At 41.8% G+C, this 19,839-nt stretch overlaps 1 protein-coding gene across 1 annotated transcript in view; it reads left to right on the top strand.

Annotated features, from left to right (window-relative positions):
* Positions 1 to 19,839, top strand: part of DGKI (diacylglycerol kinase iota) — a 220,747-nt gene that overhangs the window by 177,980 nt on the left and 22,928 nt on the right. The window contains exon 29 of the mRNA XM_075158235.1: positions 10,041 to 10,066. Coding sequence (XP_075014336.1) covers positions 10,041 to 10,066 — 26 coding nt within the window. The remainder of the gene's footprint in view (positions 1 to 10,040; positions 10,067 to 19,839) is intronic.

Below are 19,839 nucleotides of genomic sequence, written 5' to 3' on the forward strand. Positions count from 1 at the left end.
ATCCTTGCTTGCTTACTTTAGCCCCTGGATTGAGAAGCAGAATCTGCGCTAAGAAGTAAAGAAGCTCTGCAGCAAAGAAGGCAGGGGAACATATCAAGACAGTCACTTCTTGTACCCTTGTTTTCCGTTTGGCTGGGTAAAAGAAAATGACATCTGATAATCTGATCTTTAGGGCCTACTGCTTTCCTGCAAGTGTCAGGCATGTGGTAATTGCACTTGGCAAGAGAAGGGTAGAGGAGAGAGTGGAGCCGACGATGCCACTGTAGAATGTGAATATTCCTCTCTTCAGCTTTATGGAGTGGAAATAGCAGACCCATGGCCCCCAGTGACATTAAAGGTACTGGAAGAGGGATAGCTGGATTTATTAGTGTGATATAGGATGATTGACAGCCTGTATTCTTCTGGGCTTGCTTTAAGCACTGTTGTAAATGTAGGGTGAATATCCTCCAGCACGGTAGGCTTCCAGTCCAATAAAATTTGGAAAAGAAGTGAAGGGTGTAGTTTTAGGTAATATCTATGTCTGTATTTGTGTGTACTTGTTACTTATTTGTAAGAGTGAACTAAGACAAAAAAAACCCCATCCTGGTCCTAGTTTTCTGATCATTGCACAGGAATAGCAAGCTTGTGTCCATGTGCTCTGTCCCTGCCATAAGGAGCTGCCATCTGCTCGGAGAGGAGACTGGTTCTTAATGTGCTCTCACTCAGTACCAAGCTGTCTTATCAAAGCCAAAACTAATAAGCTTCAGGGCACGGGTACGAAACACAGTCCTGTACATATGTAAAACACACATAGGAATACATTGCGTCTCCAAGCTTTCACACTAGGACATCTCATAATACGCATTCAGACTGTATTTATTGATACCCCATTCATATTCCTAAGTTGGTTTAACAGGCTTGCAAAGAGAATAGAAATGTAGCTGGGTAAAATAGCTGCTCTAGACTATCACACAGGAGTACTACTTTGCCTGAGTTGACAGCGTTAAACTCCCAAAAGTCAAACCTTTGCTAACTTTCTCTAATTCTTCAGATACCTGCATGTTCGGATTTCAGCTGTGGCTGGAAACTGGAAAGTGTCAAAATACCATGCAACAAAAAGCTAGAGACAAAGCATAGTCATGTGAAAATAGGTCATCTTTTGAGGTTTGCAATTTAGTATTTTAGACCCACAAAGCTCAGAGTGTTTGGATGAGGCTGGGAGCAATATTTTGACATGAGCCTTCACTTGACTCCTTGAACAAAAAGTGAGGTTTTTCACTAGGGCTGCTTGAAAAGTATATTGGTGAGCTGTTTTTGCTTGGTGGAGGTGCGCATGGAAGAGGTTTGTTTCTTCTGGAAAATGTTGATTGAAACAGAAAGTACCTGTGAACGTGGGCTGGGTTTAGTGTGCTTGCGTTGGGGAAAGATCCTCCGGTTCACCTGGGAACTGCTGAGGGACAGGGAGCACGTTCCCCAGGCTGTGTGTCTTGGCATGGGTGCTCTGCAAGGAGCTGCCCTTGCCCTTCTATGTCTAGGGAGCCTGTCCTAGTCCCCTGGCTGTGGACTTACATGTCAGGGTGTAGAAGGTGCTGTCTCCTCTTAAATGCCTGCCAAAGGATTTCTCAGGTGGGAGGAGAAACTTCTGAAAGCTTAAAAGCATTCAAATGGCAAGGGAGAAAAGTTGTCTCTGCTTGCCTGCTGCTCCTCTGCGCTGGGAAAGGAGCACTAAAACCCACAGCTTTGTCCTGGTAGCTGAGACTGAGCGAGCATTTAGCAGATCTGGCACAGAGGTGTGTGCATGGGAGGGAAATACATGAGGAGCAGGGCTGTAACACATAGCCTTGCTGAGGTTCCTGGCAGCGTTGATGCCCATGGGCAAGCAGGGACAGATGGACCTGGCTAAATTATGCCAGGAGCTGAAATCAGAGAGCCAGAGGTGGCTTGGAGCCAGCGTGACCCTGACTCCTAGATTCTTGTTTCTGTGCCAGGCGTCTAAAAGTGCAGCACAAAACCGTATCTGAAACTCCCATTACAAGTTTCATTCTCCATTAATTACTCTGTAGCAGGAGTGTAAAGGCCTCAGCAATTCTGCTCTGCCTAGAACCTGTGTGTTATGCACATTAACTGAGGTGATTTTTTTTTCTTTTTTTTTTTTAAAAGATGGCAAGCAAGTGAGGGTTGCTTAGTGCTTAGCCCTTGTGAAAATCAGGCCACGTATTCATGAACATATTTGCAAGAATCTCTTTCTGAGGGATTCCTGTGTTTCAGTCTCTCTTCTCCCAAAACCACTAAAGGCTATTTATCAGGAGTCATTGGTTTGCTTTGTGGTAACAAACCCACCACTTAGGGTAGCTTCTAGATTGTTTAGAAACCCAAACTGGCCTAAGATTATCTGGGTGGTGTCTCGAGACACCAAGCAGCTGATGTGCTTCATCTCCATCTAGCCTGAGATCCAAGTGGGGATGTGACTTCTGAATCAGAGTATACCTGATGTGCTTGCTGTCATGGCTTTGCAGTTACCAAAATAATTCCTTTCTCTGGGTTAAATAAAAAGTTAGTCATAGCAAAATGATCTCTGTGTTAATCTTTTTCCGGAAAAAGTAAAAGTACACAGATCCGTTGTTGAGGAAGGAGGTCAGATGATTTGTTACCTGATTGCACCTAACATCTTTTTTTGCTTTTCATGTAGGATATTAAGGCACCCAGACCCAGGTCTTTTTAATAAAGAGCTATTTCAAACAGCATCCAGTCCTTTGACATCCAGTCTTTTGTTTTGCCAAAGTATTACATGGTGTGGCTAAATCTCGCTTTATGTCTTTTAGGGTTAGAGCTACATCAGCTCCTGCCTTTCCTTTGCCTTTTGCCCCTCAAACTCGTCAAGCAATTGACAGGTAGGTCAGTGAGAATTTTGAAGATTTAATTCAAATCTGGAAATGGAAGAATAGCATTTCAAAGAAGCTTGGATCAGGCCCTCTTCAAAACGAATGTCTTGCATTTCCCTGAGATACTTTGGTGTCGTGTGGTGATAAGAGAAAGAGAGGCCAAGTATTAAAAAAACCCAACAAACAACCCGCTATCACCCTACAGTGATCCTGCTGGTCATTTGGAAATACCTTCTTTTTTAAGGAAATAACAAGCTAGCTTTTTTAGGTCATGTTTGGACCTTGATTCCAAGGTAGAACTATCTTTTTCAAGATGAAGACGTTAGAACATCTCTCTTCTTGTTGTTCTTCTTCTTGTTCTTTTTCTTGTTCTTCTTGTTGTTCTTGTTCTTTTTTAAATCAAGGTTAAGCATGTTTGGGTTTACATCTGATTTTGCAATAGTCTTTTAATCCCTTGTTAAGCAGCAATTCCCAGGCAACTCCTCTGGGTGTCAGTACAATTTCAGGTAAAGCTGAATTGTGGTGTGCCAAGCCTTCATTCAAAGCATTCTACAGTGGACGGAGAAATGGTAAGAGATAAAAAGTTAGACAGTAATGACAAAAGATATAGAACGATATAAGGGACACAGATATGCATGAAACACAGCGAGGAATACATCTGAGCTGCCCTTGCTTTCCGAAGAAGCCCCAACCTACATTCAGGTATGTTGGACTGCTTGAGAACAACCTGAGGCAATGGTTTATGTGCAGGTAGAGACTGAGGCTGCAGAAGGAAGTTACAGAGGTGCTAGAAAAAGTACCGATCTTTGCCTTTAGCAGAATTAGAAAAAATTAGGCTCTCCAGATTGTTGTTACAGATTAACAGGACATGTCCAAATGGATTTCTACAAAATAATAAATAACTTGAATGGAATTTTTTGGATTCAGGGAGCATTGCTGGTCAGCATTTTCCCACGTGTGTGAGACAGTATGACCATTGTCTATGAGAAATATTTGAGAGAAAAGAATGACAGGAAAGCTGGGATAGTAAAACCAGAAAGCTTTGTAGAGAGACTCATAGAATTGCAGAAAAATTTAGGTTGGGAAAGACTTCTGAAGGTCATCTAATCCAAACCCCCGTTCAAAATAGGTCCAATTAGATGAAGTTGTTCAGAGCCTTGTCCAGATGAGTTTTGAATATCTGCAAAGCTGGAGATTCAATAATTTCTCTGTACATCCTGTTCCCCTGTTTGGTCATCCACATGGTGAAAAAGTTTTTCCTAATATCCAATCTGACTTTCTCACATCCCAACTTGACTGTTGCTTCTCCTCCTCCTCTTTCTTCAAGCAGACTCTGTTTCTGTCTTCTTTATACCTTCCCATTAGGTAGCTGAAGGCAGCAATAAGATTTTCCCTAAGCCTTCTCTTCTTACTGAACGAACCCAGCTCCTTTAACCTCTCCTCATATGTCTCTCCTCAAATGCCCTCACCATCTCCCTGGCTCTTTGTGGAACTCAGTCCAGTTTGTCAATGTCTGTCTTGTTCTCAAGTCTCACAAGTACTGAGTAGAGGGTAAAAATCACTTCCATCTACCTTATGGCTATGCTCTTGCAAATACAGCCCAGGATGCCATTGGCCTTCGCTGTCGCAGGGAACTCTGCTGACTGACGTTCAACTTGTGCTCGGCTAACACCCTGCATCCTTTTCTGCAAAGCTGTTTTCCAGGTGGTAGGCCCCCAGCCTGTCTTGTTGCATGGTTTTATTCCTCTTGAGGTGCAGGACTTTGCATTTGCCTTTGTTGAACTTGCTAGGTTGCTGCTAGCCCACTTCTCCAGCCTGTCAAGGTCCCTCTGAATTGGGCATGTATAGGGTCAAAGTGAAAGTGTGGGGAAGCTTTCAGTAATTCTTAGGCTTTTATTTTTCATCAAGTGCCTTGGCAGAAAACGGTGATGCCCAGGCTGAGCATTATCTTTAACTCTTATTGGGCACCTCCAAGTAGGAGATGCTGAGGGATCAGAAAAAAAAGCAGTTTTGCCTTTCTGTCAGTAAGATACGAGGCACTGTCTGCGGCTGGGGCTGCAGGGGACTTGCCAGTCCCAGAGGCATTGATACAGAGTGCTGAATGAGGGGGTTTCCTCACCTTTATTTTAAAAATACTTTATGTGCTAAAAATTTGCTTCTATTACAATCAGAGAATATATGAATAAATCCCAATAGAGATGGCTGCTTTCGGTTCTGAAGAGATGTATGCACAAAATGAGAAGCTCTTAAAGCTCTTTCCCTCCCCTGATCACAGGCAGCTATTGTCAGACTGAATTAGAAAGTTTGCAGAAATACATTGGCTAAGCAGGGAAAAGGGGGAATGGTCATAAAACCCAGCAGAATTGCTGCACACAGATTGTTATTTGGCCTTTAAATTGTAAATGGCTGGTTTTAAATAGGCCTGGTGCAGATGGTTTCTGCTACAGGTTTATTGATTAAAATAGCTGCTTTACAGCAGCTCCGGGTTTGTTTCTCCAGAGGCTTTTGTCTTCATGCATAATGTACCCATTTGCTGAAATTTTGTTAGAATTCATCTGCTGGAGGCTGGCTGTATTTCTCTAGGTTCCTAAACCTCAGTTGACTAGGCTCGAAATTGTGACAGTCCCTGCCCTTCCCTCCTTAGAAAGGAATATTCCCTCTTCCACCCTTCCAGTGCTGAATAAACCTAGTACTTGCACGTTGCAGAGTGCACTTGGAAACAGCTGTGAGTGTTTGGCTGTTTGGGGGAGGCTTGTATGATACTGAAGGCTGTCTTGGCTATTCTGGGGATTAGATTTTTGCCAGCGATTGATCCAAAGCCTGTAAGAGTGAGTGGAAAAATTCCAGTGAGCTTTGGATCAGATCGTTAACTCTGAGGCACAGTGCTGTTTTAGGTGGGCATGTCTCATGCCTTCGGTATCGTAGGTCTTACAATTTGCTGGAAGCATCTAGTGAATGTATGAGTAGGGGCTTTTTACATTACTATTCAGGCTATTTTATGCATTTCTAAATACGTGTACCTCATTTCTTGAGAGGTCCTTGTGCATTTTGTGTTAAGCACAAAAGGTACTGCTTTGCTTGCATAAGGAATGGTGGAACAGGCAATGCGCAGCTTCCCCTTGCAGTCCGAGGCTTGCCAGTGCTGTTATCTCTTCTCAGTAGAGCTTGCCAGTCTGCAACAGGAGGAGAACGCTACTGAGGACCTATAGCGAAAGGAGGGGTATGAACAGCATGGAAAGCAAACAGAGGTGATAACATACTTTCCCTTCTCCTCCCTTCTGATCCCCTTTGACATAGTAATATTTGTCTTCCCTTTAACTAGTCACTACAGCAATAGCTCTTCATAAAGCATCTGTCAAATTGGGGCAGGGGAAAAGTCAGATTAATGCCTTTGGTGAAAATATTTTAAATTGGGCTTCCCTTTCACACTTTTGCATGAGAAAAGAGCATTGTTGGTGGAAGAGCTAATTTAATCTCATGATTCTGAAAATGTAGCCAATCATAGACAACCTGGCCTGTCTTTACTCTCTTGGGAGCGGGGGGGGGGGGGGTGATGAGCCTTTCTTTCTACAATTTTACACCAAGATGAAACCAGAAACAAATAACAGTTAATATGAAAAATAAAGGATTCCATTCTGAAATGGCCAAGAACAGGATATTACAGTGCCTGAACCTTTTTCTGAAGGTTTTGGGCATTTGATTTGTTTTGTTTTGTTTAACCAAACTAAAATCTCTTCAAGATTGCATTTGGCAAAGTGTTTTGACCTAGGTGGGACCACAGATCTTGACAGCATTTTAATTCTTCTGAAGTATCTCTGACTCATCTCTATCTTTTTTAAGGCATAGAGGTTGTGGGAATGATAACTTGCTTCTTCATGACAATCAAACACACGGCTAGAATCACACTATGAGGGCAGCTGACAGGCGCTCGATAGATGGTTACTGTGTGGATGTTAGCAGCTGAGAATCCTCTCTCCTCAGGACACCCATCTGGTGACCAGTGCTGCCACAGTATATCCCTCACACTTCTGACAGACCTGAGAGAAAGATGTGTGACCGGAAATATGAGCATCCACTGGATTTTTTTGCTGTCAGGAAAGCCCCCTGTGGCTGTGGAGTGAGTGTATGTGATTTAGAGCAGCTCATTAGACTTTCTTTCTTTCCTCCCTTAGAGCCTATCGTAAGCATGGGGGTAGACCAGATAATGCATAAAATGCCCAACACTGTTAGTGTGGACTTTCCAGCAGCCTCACTTCCTTACATTATAGTTACAAGCAAGACTCCCCTTGGTGTAGTTAGGCCAGTACTTGTAAACAGTTTGGAAAACCTCCCCCCTGCTAAAACGTGTGGCCTGAAATTGTAGGAGAATGTTGAAAGTCCTCTGCACTCTTTGCCAAAGTACTTTGTCAGTAGTGGAACAAAGGAAGCCTAGTTTATTGTGGTTGAACCCTTGGTATCTCCAATGGTGGAAGCTCTCGTTGAGGCTTTTCTGTGGCTGAGATATTCAAAATCTCTCTTTGTGGCTTTGCAGCTACGTCAGAAAGTTTGAGCTTATGCTATTGCGTTTCCTTGTGAAAGCAGGAATTGGCTCTCCAACCCCTCTGTTAACAGTGGGTGAAATGAGCCAACAAGCTCAAACTTTATTACGGTGAGGCAGAGAGGAACATAGGTACACATCAAGATGCTGTGATTATATAAACCTTATTTTTCCAGGATACCAGGCTACACAGTTCCAAAAGATGCTTGATGAAGCCTTTCAGTGAAAACACTGCTACTAGCAACAGTAGTACCTGTTAGATTTCTTACTGTTCAACCACTGTGTTCAAGGCACGCAACAAAGCAACAAAGGTACATGGCAGTAGTATTTTGAAAAAGATATACTAATTTTGGGCACACTAAATATGCACAAACATATTTTTCATCCTTCCCTTCAATGTTTTAATCGAGAAGGCAGTGGTATTGTAATAGTGTCTCTCCTGTTGTTGATGCTTTAAGGAACTAATGACATCTGTTTTACCAAGCATAAAGAAGAGCCAAATTATAGGATAATCTGTATTGTTTATTTTATTGTTTCACATAAAGATCTGAAAGGTGATGAAACTGTGCAATTAAGAAACAAAACAAAGGAATAAACTCTACTGATGCTGTGGGATACTGCATTAGCAACGGATGGAGAGTCAGGATACGTGAGCTAAGGAACCTGGCATGACTCCTGCATGTAAAAGTATTTTTAAGTACCTAAAAATTTACACCTCTTGCCCATTCTGCACTGTTTAATCTTGTAGGAAACACTGTGTGTTGAGTTTTGAAAGGGTTCAGAAGGGTTTCTGCTGGGGGTTGTGGAGGAAGGCCTGTAACTAACTGGTCAAAGCAGTAGGACAGAGTCCTAGTGATGCCTGCTGATCCTCTGGGTTACCTGCATTCCTGCTGTATTTCCACAGACACGGCTGAAGTGCAAGGGCAGAGCTGGCCTGGTTGGCAGCAGAGCAGGATACATACCTAGGATGTTCAGCAGCAATCAGAGGATTTAATGGGAGTAGAGGATTAATTAATTCTGATCCATACAGACACATTGGCTTCTTGCACAGTCAGAATCTTAATTAGGCAATCACATTTTTTCCTTTCACAGTGACCATTGCTCCAGCTGTGCTGTAACTCTTTCCTTTCTTTCTTTGCAAATGTCTCTCTTTTTTAAAAATAAAAATTCGCATACCTCATTAGGAAAGTTTCCTTCTTTTCTTTCCATCTTTCCTGTTTGCATCTACATATTTGCATATCTGCTTCCGATGTCTTATAATCCCTCAACCTTCATTTTCAGACCCCTGTTATGGAATGAGATCATGACTCCTTCCTCAGCTCCTTTATTCCTCTAAATCCAGGGTTTCTAACCCTTCCTTCCCGCCCCTCCAACCCCCAGCCCCTGCTGACTCAGTTAAATATACATGTGCTCTTTTCCTCTTTGTTCCTTCTTTTCCCTTCACCCCTCTTAGGCTGCTTTTCTTATGTCAGCTTTGATCTGTTTGCTGGCAACACTAACATTTTTAAATCTTTAGTAATTTGTTATTTTTTGTACCTTGGTGCAAAATTAAATATATCTTGGAAAGGAAGCATGAGTTGTCCCATTCACTGCAGGAACAAACTCCTTGTTACCTGGCTGGGAAGGCTATATATGCAGAAAATCTTTGTTGGGAAAGTGCTGAGGCAATGGTCCAATCCACTCTGTGCGGTCAATCTGGTCTAAATAACTAAGGCACAGCCCAGATTTGGCTGTACAGTTAGCCCCAGTTTTGCTAAGCCAAGCCAGCAAAGGGAAAAGTGGAGGGCCAATACTTTACGCTGCTTTATGTTCCTTTGTTGGAACCAAAATAATGAGGAGTGTGATCCTGAGTGATGGGAGCTGTGACACAAATCTCTGGAATTCAGTGGGGCCCTTCTGTTCATCAGCAGGGGCACTGAGGGGTCTCTCATGTTTTATAACCCCTCACTCTCTTGGACTATTATCAGAGGCTTAAGCCACTGGTTAGGGTATCCTGTAACTCCTGTGTTGCTGCTGTTACGTTGCTTTTTATTGTACTTACATCTGTCCAGAGCTTTTTTTTTTCCCCTGTCATCTGTTTATGTTGCTTTTGTGAAGATGGCATGAACTGGTATTAATTACGACTAGTCTTTTATGCTCTCCAGCACATTGACTCATGGTAAGAAAAATGGCCACCTTAATAACTGCAAGTTCCTCTGAAGCTATAATTTCCTCAACTACCCCTAGCTGTGAGGTTTCCTCGTGGCCCACGCTTAATTATGGTCCCGTCAATAATCTCTGAAGGATCAGAACTTCCTGAACAGTAATGTCAGCTATTTCCAACAGTAACAGTACTAGATAAGAACTTTTCTGTTAGAAAAGAACTTTTCCTACAGAAACTCTTGGCATGAGTGCTTAACAGTGCAGCTGTCAGCTGCCTTATGGACATGACTCCATACGGCCCCTCTGGTCTGCAGAACCTGCTCTCTGTCTCTGCCCTTTTCTGCTCTTTTCTTTTCAGATGCCTTCCAGCCCTCCCTTCTAAGTTAGCCCAAGAATAAAACCTTCCAATTCCTCCATTCTGTATTCCCCACAGTGACACTGAACCTTATTTGTGGCCTTTCCATACCAAAGATTGACTGGACTTTGTTGTTTTATTCCAGGTCACCAGTCTCTTCAGAAGATCAAGGTAAGATGTGTTTTATAGATACTAATAGCATATTAAAAATGAGACTAAAGACTAGCTGTAAATTGTGTTTTAATACAGTTGTGGTGGAGAAAAATGACTTTATAAAAATGAAACTTTGATGTTGCTCAAACTTTGTTCAGCCCTAGACATCAAGTGCTTGTTCATTTAGTTCATTTAGTCAGGGCTGGCAGAAGTTAAGCCTGTGTTGAGTTATTTGTAAAATGAATCTTGCTCAAGCAAGCTGAACTATTGCAAGTGTTTGCAGTTTATTCACACAACTGCATAGGGCTTCACCTATGAATAATTATGTGTGGGCTTAAAGGACGATATATGGTTTCTGTGAAGATGAGCTCATCTCTTGTGACTCTTACAGGACAGCACCTTTGTAGCAGAGGATAGTAGACTGTGTTTAAAGGCTTGAACCCAAGTTATCTTTAGGTTAACACTAAAATCAGTTTGGTAGCATGGTGTGGAATTTAGTGCCGCTAGGAGCTTCCACATATAAAAATCTTGTGACTTGAGTAGCAAGAGTTGCAGGTTATGGTAATATACTTGCTCTGAAGGAGACTGAAGGATCTGATCTTTCCCTATAAAGAGGGAGTTTGTAGTAACGAGCTGGTTAACAACTATGGCCAACTTAGGTGCTTAGAGCTAGATGGTATAAATATCCCTCTAGAGTACATTAAAGTATGGTTGCATCAGTACTGAAATCCGGAGGCATACTGCAAGTGAGGTGGTAATCGCACTGGCAGAGTTGCACAAGGAATGGAAAAAAAAAGGGGAGATTGTAACTAAGAGGGGAAAGTTCATCATGTAGCTCTGAATCTGGAATATTATTTTGGACCACGAAAGAAAAGAATATCTATTTTTCTTCTGGCATTCAATTTGTATGCAGTTACACAATCAGCAAAATTTCTGGACAATACAATAAGTATTATTCAAGAAAGGTCCGGATGGGGAATAGTAAGGACTATTGCAAATGGAGCTGTAAGGACGTCTGAGCCTGGAAGTGTGTCACTGAAGTATGTGCACTTGGAGTGTGAAGTGACGAGTTAGGTATCAACCGACATTGTCCTTGGCTCCAGCCAAGATCTTTTAAGTCCAGTATAGTGGCTGTCAAACATATCGTCATTAATAAATTCTCTTCCATCTCCTTGATGTGTCATTTCTTACTAAAAAAGTTATAAAGTAAGTCATAAAAACGGACAAACATGTCAGACCAAAGATGTATCTAGCCCATCTAGTCTGATAGCAGTGGATCCCCTAACAAATAAGAGCATGAAAATGGCAGACGTATGCAGTTTGAATTTCCTGGTGTATCCTATCAGCTTCCCATAATTTACAGCTCATTGACTTTGTGAACCAGAGGCAGTTTTCTTGTTTAATAGTTCATCTGCTTTTTACCATGATCACAGCTTCTTAATATAAAGTACTGGAGACTTGTGAGAAGTTAACAGTATACCCCATTTCACCAACCCTCAGAAGAAATTTGAAAACGTTGTGGTCTAATATACTATTTCAAGACCTGGGACTCAAGCTGCTTGTTGGTGCATAAGCTTGTTAGTGATAGACTACTCTTGCTTTTTCATTTCCCTTGCGTTTATTCTATTACTCCATTTTTATCTATTAATGGAGCAACAGACAGTGTAAATGTATTTCCTTGTATATCTTTAAACTTTAGTATTTCCTGCTGTCATAATGCTTTCCTTCTTTCCACTGTTTTTATACTGTTCTAGTTTTTCACAAAATCTTCCTGTTTGCCATCTACCATCTGCTGCCAGGGTCTGGCTTTTCAGGTTTGATAAACATCTCTGAATAGCCTCTTCCTTCCCTTTCTTCCTCTTCTCCCATAAGAAACCTCCTCTGAAATGCGGAGTAAAAGGCCTTGACCAATTATTGACGTGATAGTGCTAGTTATTAGAAGTTTTGTGTGGAGTATCTAACTAGATTTGTCATCCATGTAAATATGTACGAGCTTCTGTCAAACACAAAAGATTTCACATGCCCCAATGACTTTTCAGAAAGAGAGGTCCAATACTTGGATTTCCTCTCTCCCACTATGCCACATACAGACCATGCTAAATGTCTACAGTACTAGAAGGAAAACATGACAAAAGTGCTATAGCACAAGCTGTTTTGAGCCTAGGTGCTTCTCAGCCCACTTTATGCATGTGTGGAAGCATCTAAAATGAGCCTTGGATCTGAAATCTCTTACCTAAATAAAAAAGGGAGGGTCCAGGACAGAGCTGAAAACTTATCTCTGAATTGCCTGTCTTTTATGGTGTTTATGCAGACTACTTCTGGTATATTTTTCTTGGAGTAGGTATGCAGGAGTCAGTTTTGAGACTCTTATTTTCATTAATAATCAATACTCAAATGTGTGCCGGTTCAAGATGTTAAACATTCGTACATAGTTTTATAAGGCAATAACGCTTTGGGGTGCACAATGGGGCAAGATCCAACTGTAGAATAACCTACCCTCACTGGCATCACTCTATGTCCTGTGTTTCAGCTGCTCTTCCCTATTACGGGGCACCTTTCTAGTGCTGATTTTCTGATGACGTGATGTGTTGGCCATTACTGAGAAAAGGTGCTTTTCTCATTTGTGTTGGATCTTTTGCTTTAACTTCTCATTTGGTTCCTGATCTTTGTTTTCTCTTCTTTAATTGTCAGTCCTCATTTTTTCTTCTACTGTTTCTCTGTGTTTCTTTCTCCATCATCCTTGTCTCCCTTTTCAATTGTCTTTTTCCCCTTAACCATGAGGTTGCATTCTGCATAGGTTCTCGCACTGTACTCCTCCCTTTGGTTTCTGAATGTCCTGCTTCTCCTCAGTGTGGACTGCCCGCTTCAAGCATTAGTTGCAAGCAGTATCTGTAGCATCTGTAGTGTAGCAACTGAGTTGCTACCAGAATTAGCATCTAATGTGAGTGGCACTTCCATTAATCCCTGACAGGACAATGCTTTATGCTGTCTTGAAGAGAGGGTGAGGATAAAGCACCATCTATCTGGGACTGGGCATCTACTGAACAATTGTAGTAGCACACAATGCTCCTTGTGGACACGTGTTAAAGGCACCTTTATCAGTTACAAAACAGAGCCATTTTAATTGGCACAGAAAGGGAAAGAGTACTGCTAGAAAATCCCAAACTTCAAAGAAAAAAACAAACCTCTTAAAGATTTTAGAAGGTTTGTGCCTTTGTTCTTGGTACAGGTAGTTAGGAAATACATAACTAAAGAGTGAAATCCATCTTCTTCTTTCCTTTCCTTTTCTTTTTTTTTTTTTTAATTAAAAAAAAAACCAAACAAACACAAAAAGAGCAGACAAAACCCCTAACCCCCAAATTCCCTAACTGACTGACAAAATGGAACAAACCAAGTAAATACCAAAGCATAGTAGTTTAGATGGGGGATTAGGGTGATGGCTGTGAAGAATGAAATGGAAGGGCTACCTGTTCAGTCAGGTAGGCCCTGGTGCAGTTACATGCCCTGCAGCCTTGGAGGACAATGGTCTCTCTTTGGGTGTCAGGACTAGCTGAGAGTCAACAATGGGTGAGTGGCAGGGCCACAGAAGACCTGGTGGATGTCATGAGGAAGGCGGCAGGCAGCTGCCCCGTTAGTGAATGGTATCACCTGCTGTATTTTCACTCTCTAAAAATCCCGGTCTTATGCTCAGGGGGCCTGAAGCTGTTGGAGATTATTGAAAGAAACCATATCCATTGTTTCTAGATCAGGTGTGGTACTGTGATGGGAATGCAGACTTCAAAAGCATTGCCTGGCCAGTACACAGTCATTCCCTGATTATCGCTGGGTGAATGGTTGAGGTTTACCAAACCCTTCCTTCATCCAGCATCTTTCAGTACTGCACTGTACACTGTATGTATGTTAGATCATGCCCTGCCCACTCTTATTCACAGTCAGCCTGCAGAAATCTGTCTACAAGTTTTCCAATGCTAATGCATTGAATAATATCCTTGTATTTTACATAACCCAGATGAAGCTAGACCAAAGGTAATCTTTACCGTTCTTTGGTTACCCTGTGTAACTGAGTTGGCTGTCCTTCATCATCACGTGAGCAACTGAGGGAAATGCTCTTAAAAAGATTACAATGAGTTCCATTTCCAATTCAGTCTTCTGAAAAAAAAAATTCCAGCAAACTCTTGAGTGGTGTGTGGACATTGGCATGTTATTTTACTAATGGCAACTTGGAGCTGATGCAGCTCAATACTTGTTTGCCTTACTTCAAACAGAGGAACCTTGCCTTTGATGGAACTACTTAAAGTTTTTAGTGGCTATAGTAATGCATCTCAAGTAGCAGTCAACTCCAGTGCTTAGTCCTTACGAATCTGAGTTGCATTCTGATCTGGAGACAGGAGGTTCCAAATATTTACGTCTCTGGTCCCTTGCTTTTCTTGTTTCTCTATAAACCCATGAAACTGGGCTTTTTGCCTTGTTTGCTTCTAGCACACATGCTTTTTTGCTGCATCAGCATAGTTTCTAGCAAACTTTGCTGTGATAAAACTCAGTTGTTGTTTGTTTTCTTTTTTTCCTGTAATAGATTCCAAATTCATGAGGGAATAGGGGACAACTGAGAAATTAAGACAAGAGGCAAATATATTCAAAAGAGACATTTTGGAGTCAGTTAGTTATTACAACATCATAATACGATTCAAAGGGTGAAGATGAAGGACAATATTTCTGCTTGGAAGGACGAATGGCGACACTCAAAGATCTTTCAGATTCTGGCAGATAGTGGTTCCATGATGATACTTAGAGTCATCCAGTCTGGATATCCTATCCTTAGGAGGGATTTGTGCAGAGCCAGGAGTTCATTAGAAGTGAAATGTGTTTAAATGGTGACCTGCAAATTAGCCTCTATTAGAAGAGTTTTCCACAGGGATTGCTTGGCCCAGGTTCAAACTGGAAGCTTGGGGTGGGAGGTGTAATTCTGTCTCTAGATATCGCTCTGGATGGAGAGAGCTTCTGTATGAATTATACGGAAGGGACTGATCAAGTGTGTGCATGGAAGGCAGTGGCTGCTCCATCCCATACAGGAAAATGCTTTGCTATGCAGTATCTGCTCCTGCCTTGGAGGCAGAATGTGCTGTGCATTATGGTATTTGCTCCAGTGCTGTCTGCTCCATTAAAGAGAGGAGGTCTGAATCCATGCAGGGAGGAATATGGCTGTAGGAGCCCCAGAAAAGAGCACAAGAGCTGAGAACACTTCCTGGGACCTCCAATACATGGGATTTCCCATTGTCCCTGGCAGCCTGTGAGAACTCTTTCACCCGCCTTCCTTCTTTCTGGAGCCACTGCCCACTAGTCTGGCTAGTCATAGTCTGCAAAGGGACATTCTCCTCAAAAGTTTTTTAAGCATCCTGCCATCCTGAAGAAAAGAACGAGCAGGGAACTACAGATGAACCCAAATATCTCAGTGCTGGTAGAATTAAAAAAAAAAAAAAAAAAAAAAGGCACTCTGTTTTGTACACCAGATTCCTTCAAGTGAGAGAGTGATGGTTTCGTGCAGCTCCAGCTGAGAAGCTATATTCTTCAGGGTGATGTTGCAGCCATTTACCTAGCAACAAATTGAAATGTCTTGGAATGCTTTCTCTGAACAAATCAAAGACAGTACAGTGGGGGGGCTCCTGACTGCAGGTATTTATTTTGATTAATTAGCCACTTTGGGAAGAAAGCCCTCCTGGATAGTGTTTTGAAAGTATGTCTGTGGCCAGCTGAGCCAACAGTTGCTTGGGGATTTGTTCATTTACTTCTCAGCTCGGCAGAGGCTGGTATCGATGCAGAGCCGTGGTACCCATAGCAAGATAAGGCATTCTGTCAAAACACTTCTCTAGGGCTGAGAGAGGTCCTCTCTGCCCAAAACCTTTAAAAGGTGCCTACACCCCACCTCTCATCACATCTAAGCAGGCTGACGGGTCAGTAGGCAGCTGAGAGGAAGAGGTTTGGCAGATGTAGGCATCTGAATGAGTAATAGAAGAAAACTGGGAAACGTTTCTTTCCAGATGGCCACTGCCATTATCCCTTTCTCTTCAGGAGGAAGTGGGAGTAAGGAATGTGTTGTCTGAATCAGGGCACCTATTTTCAAGCAGAAGCCCTGGGTAACCTTGCAACCTACTTTGCTCCTGTTTTTTGTTTCTGATGGACGCTGCTCATGGTCAGATAAGAGTGGCAAGTAGTTAAAGTAAAACAAGAAAACAATTCACTCCACCCACCAAAGACTTTGGCCAGCAAATAAATGCTTGAACTGACTTTCAGATTATTTAGTCCTACTGTGAAGCCCTAGCTTGTTGAGGAAGAGTTACTTGGATATTGCCAGGCAAAGGCACTGCAGCCAGCCTTGCAGTGGCAAAAAAATGAAGGGACTGTGGTAGGAGTGCCTGTGATAGTAATGGTCCACCAAGTTAGGGAAGGGGGAGGAACAGTGGGGCCCACAATGTTCCTTTTTTTTGCTATCCTTTTTATTTTTAAATAAAAAATAAATCATTGCTTAATTATTTTACCTAGAATTCTCTTCCTGCCAAAGTAATGCCATTCTATTGATAAAGTGGATGCATTAGTCAGCCAAAGTCTTCCCTGCCTTGTGTTCTCGCTTGATCAGAGGCATTTTCCTCCACCACATCGCTCCTGAACATGACATTAATTGTTCCTGTCTTGGCTTACAAATAAAAATAGTGGAAGGGAAAAGGAAAGAAAAAAAGCGACGATGTCTGCCAGATGGTACTTAGTTTATCTGCAACTATTCTTTGGGTTTTTGGACCATTTACAAAGGAAGTCCTTTTTCTTTACGGTCATCCCTTCCTTTTGTAAATCTGAGTTAAACGGTCTTGCAGGAAAAGTCCGGCATTAGGGTCTGAATACTTCCACTCCTAACTATCAACTGCACTCTCAGCTCAGCACCAGCGCCACATAAACAATTTGGGTGGACTCTAATTGGCATCAAAGTACCTTTAAACTAGTCTGACAGTGCAAATGGGGCCTTAAAGGCAGCTTGAGTGTAATTTACATCCGCTTGAAAGCCTCTTTATCCTTCCAGAGTTGTATGAAGGGACTTCTGTGTAAGTGAGAATTTAGCCTTTCTTTCCCTCCAGCAAGCCTGTGTGGTTATTTTTACTTTTTTTTTCCCTCTCTAAACAGTGGTTTGATGCTGTGTGTTGTTTGAATCTAAAATTCTTAAAAGGAAAAGGTTTGTAATGCATATTTATAACCACCTGAGTAATGGATGATTTTTTGCATGTACAAATTTTTGTCTTATTCCCAAGTTAGGCAAACAGATGCAGTCAAAACTGTGTCAGATCTCTCCTTTGAATCCGTACAGGATGCAGGGCTTTTGTAACTAAAGAACAACCCACAAATGCTTAGAAGGGTTTTCTACCTGTTTGTGCAATCCTAGAAATAGATGTTACTGAGGTATGGCTTATTCGGAGGGCCAGCATGCTTCAAAAGTGTCTCTCAAACCACAGGAGAATGTGTGCTTATGCACACGTTTTCCTGTACAGACGGATTAGCTCGAGATGCTGTGTGAAGGCCTCCATAATATACCCCTTGCTGAATAGTCATCAGACTACCTGTGTCTGGCTGCTGTTCAGCTGATGTGCTTTTGAGCTTCTGGTTGCAGCAGGTTGCCGCACTGTCGGTTTTCTTGGTCTCTTGGGAGCATTTTGAGCTCTCAGGCTCTTTATTTGGTTTTCTTTCATGGAAGTAGTGCCTCGCAGCACTGCTGTCGTGAGCTACCTAGACTGGGGCCATTGCTCTCAGATTTCCTAAGAAGCCTAAGCCTTTCCTAAAGCTGAAATCCTGTGAGGAAATCTTGTTTACCACCTGTTTCTTTAGGATAGTGGGTAGTGGCAGCAAACAAATACATTTTGGAAAAATTTAAAAAATCAATTACTTTAGCCAGCACAAGAGATATTATGTTCTAGGCAGGAAGCCTCGAAACTGCATGTATTTTGCTGTCGTATTTCCATCATGGTTTGTATACAGTCTTCGGGCTGAGGCAGAACTCCTCTAGCAAATCCAGGAACCTTTCCCCATTCCCACACCAGACAGCTCCTTCAGATGTAGACCGCCAGCATCTTCTTTCTCATGGCTGATGTTAGATTAGAAAGACATGTTGCTGACACATAGGGCTAGGCGTTCTAAAATGGCTAGTGAGAGACTTTTTTTCTTTTTAAGCTATAGTTGGCATTTATAAGTTGATGTCTCTTCAGGCTTACAGACAATCAAGTTCCATATCAAAACGTCCCTTGTTTAGTTATAATGCAGCCTCTTTCTTGAGCATTGAAATGTGAAACTGGTTCCCCTGGTCTGTTAGCCATCTTTTTGCTGAAGATGTTCCCTTTTGATTGCTCAGCACCAAAGTTGAAAAATTGTGCAAAAATATTCTTCTGTTTGGTGCAAGAATTTTTTTTTTTTTTTTACTAAATGTTGGCTTTAGTTCAATGTGGAGGTAAAAATCAGCATAAAAAGAAAACAAGATGGAGGTTAACACCTGACACAGATAGACCCAAGAGTCTTACTATCAAACAGCACTACCAAGTTTTACATTCAGGCAGATTCCCCAGCTACTGCTGGTTTTAGGCTGTTTTTACAGGGTATTCTCATGAAAATGGACTTTTTTTTTTGCCTGTGCACAGCTCTAAGAAAAAATTCAGTCCTGATGGTTATGATAGGACCAAATGTTTGTGTCCTTATCTTGGCATAAGTTGTGCGCTGTTATAATAATGGGCTCCAAAGGGGGTGTGTGTCCCTTATAGGGGCTTGATGCAGCTTTTTTGGCCCAATCAGTTAACCAATATTCAGGGACCTTTGCTCCATTCTATCGGGAGGAAAATTTGGTTCTAAGAGTCAGACAGCTGTTTGATGTAAAGTCCTTTTTCAGTGAACACAGAAGAAGAGATTTTCTTGTGCAGAAGTTCAAGCAAGTCTTCATAATGGACGTTTTGCTTTTGCTACTTTTATTTTTGCTAGCATTTTGCCTCTCTCGTACCCACACAAAGCTTTAACCATTTATTTCTGGGTTTTTTTGCCAGCATCTAGGAGACCCCTCAACCCACAAGGCTTAACTTCCTTTTACTTTTTTTCATGGTCTTCAGTAGTTGCTTCCAGTACTTGCAGGTGCATAAAATACATGAAGAAACATTTAATTGCTCCTTCCACTCAGCTTAGCTTCAAAGAGAAATGTTTAAGCATCATCAGCTTTGGTGAGACTTGAGATTGTCTGTAGATCAAACACCTGCGAGCTCACAGTCATTCCAACAAGGTGTTATTAATTTTTTAATTTAATTTCTCAGTTATGTACGCAGTTTGGCATACGTATTTTAAAGGTGTTTTTTTTTTTCTGTAATTCTAAAAGCATGTTAAATATTGGGAAGAGATAAAGCGTTTGTAAAAGCTCAAATGCAGAGATTTGCAACCTTTCTTCACCGTGGATCCCTAAAACTTTTCTATGGGACTGGCAGACCCTTCAGAAATATCAAGTGTATGCGCTGCTCTGTATTTTAGATGCTTGTTTTTCGTAGTCATCTCAGAAGGGAAGTAGTCCACAAACCAATTCCCCGTGGCGTCCTCCACCCCTTTCATCTGCAGGCCAAGGTTGAAGATCACGGCTAGAGTAGAAAAAAGTCAGTTCTGTACATTTCTGGATAAGTTATGTTACTGTCAGTTTTTCATACTAGATTTGATCTTTACTAGATTGTACAAAGCTATTACAAGCAAATTGTTGTTTACAGAGAAAAGAATGTATTTCTGAATGCTAATCT

The sequence above is a fragment of the Calonectris borealis genome, chromosome 1 (genome assembly GCF_964195595.1).
Source record: "Calonectris borealis chromosome 1, bCalBor7.hap1.2, whole genome shotgun sequence".
Lineage (NCBI taxonomy): Eukaryota > Metazoa > Chordata > Aves > Procellariiformes > Procellariidae > Calonectris > Calonectris borealis.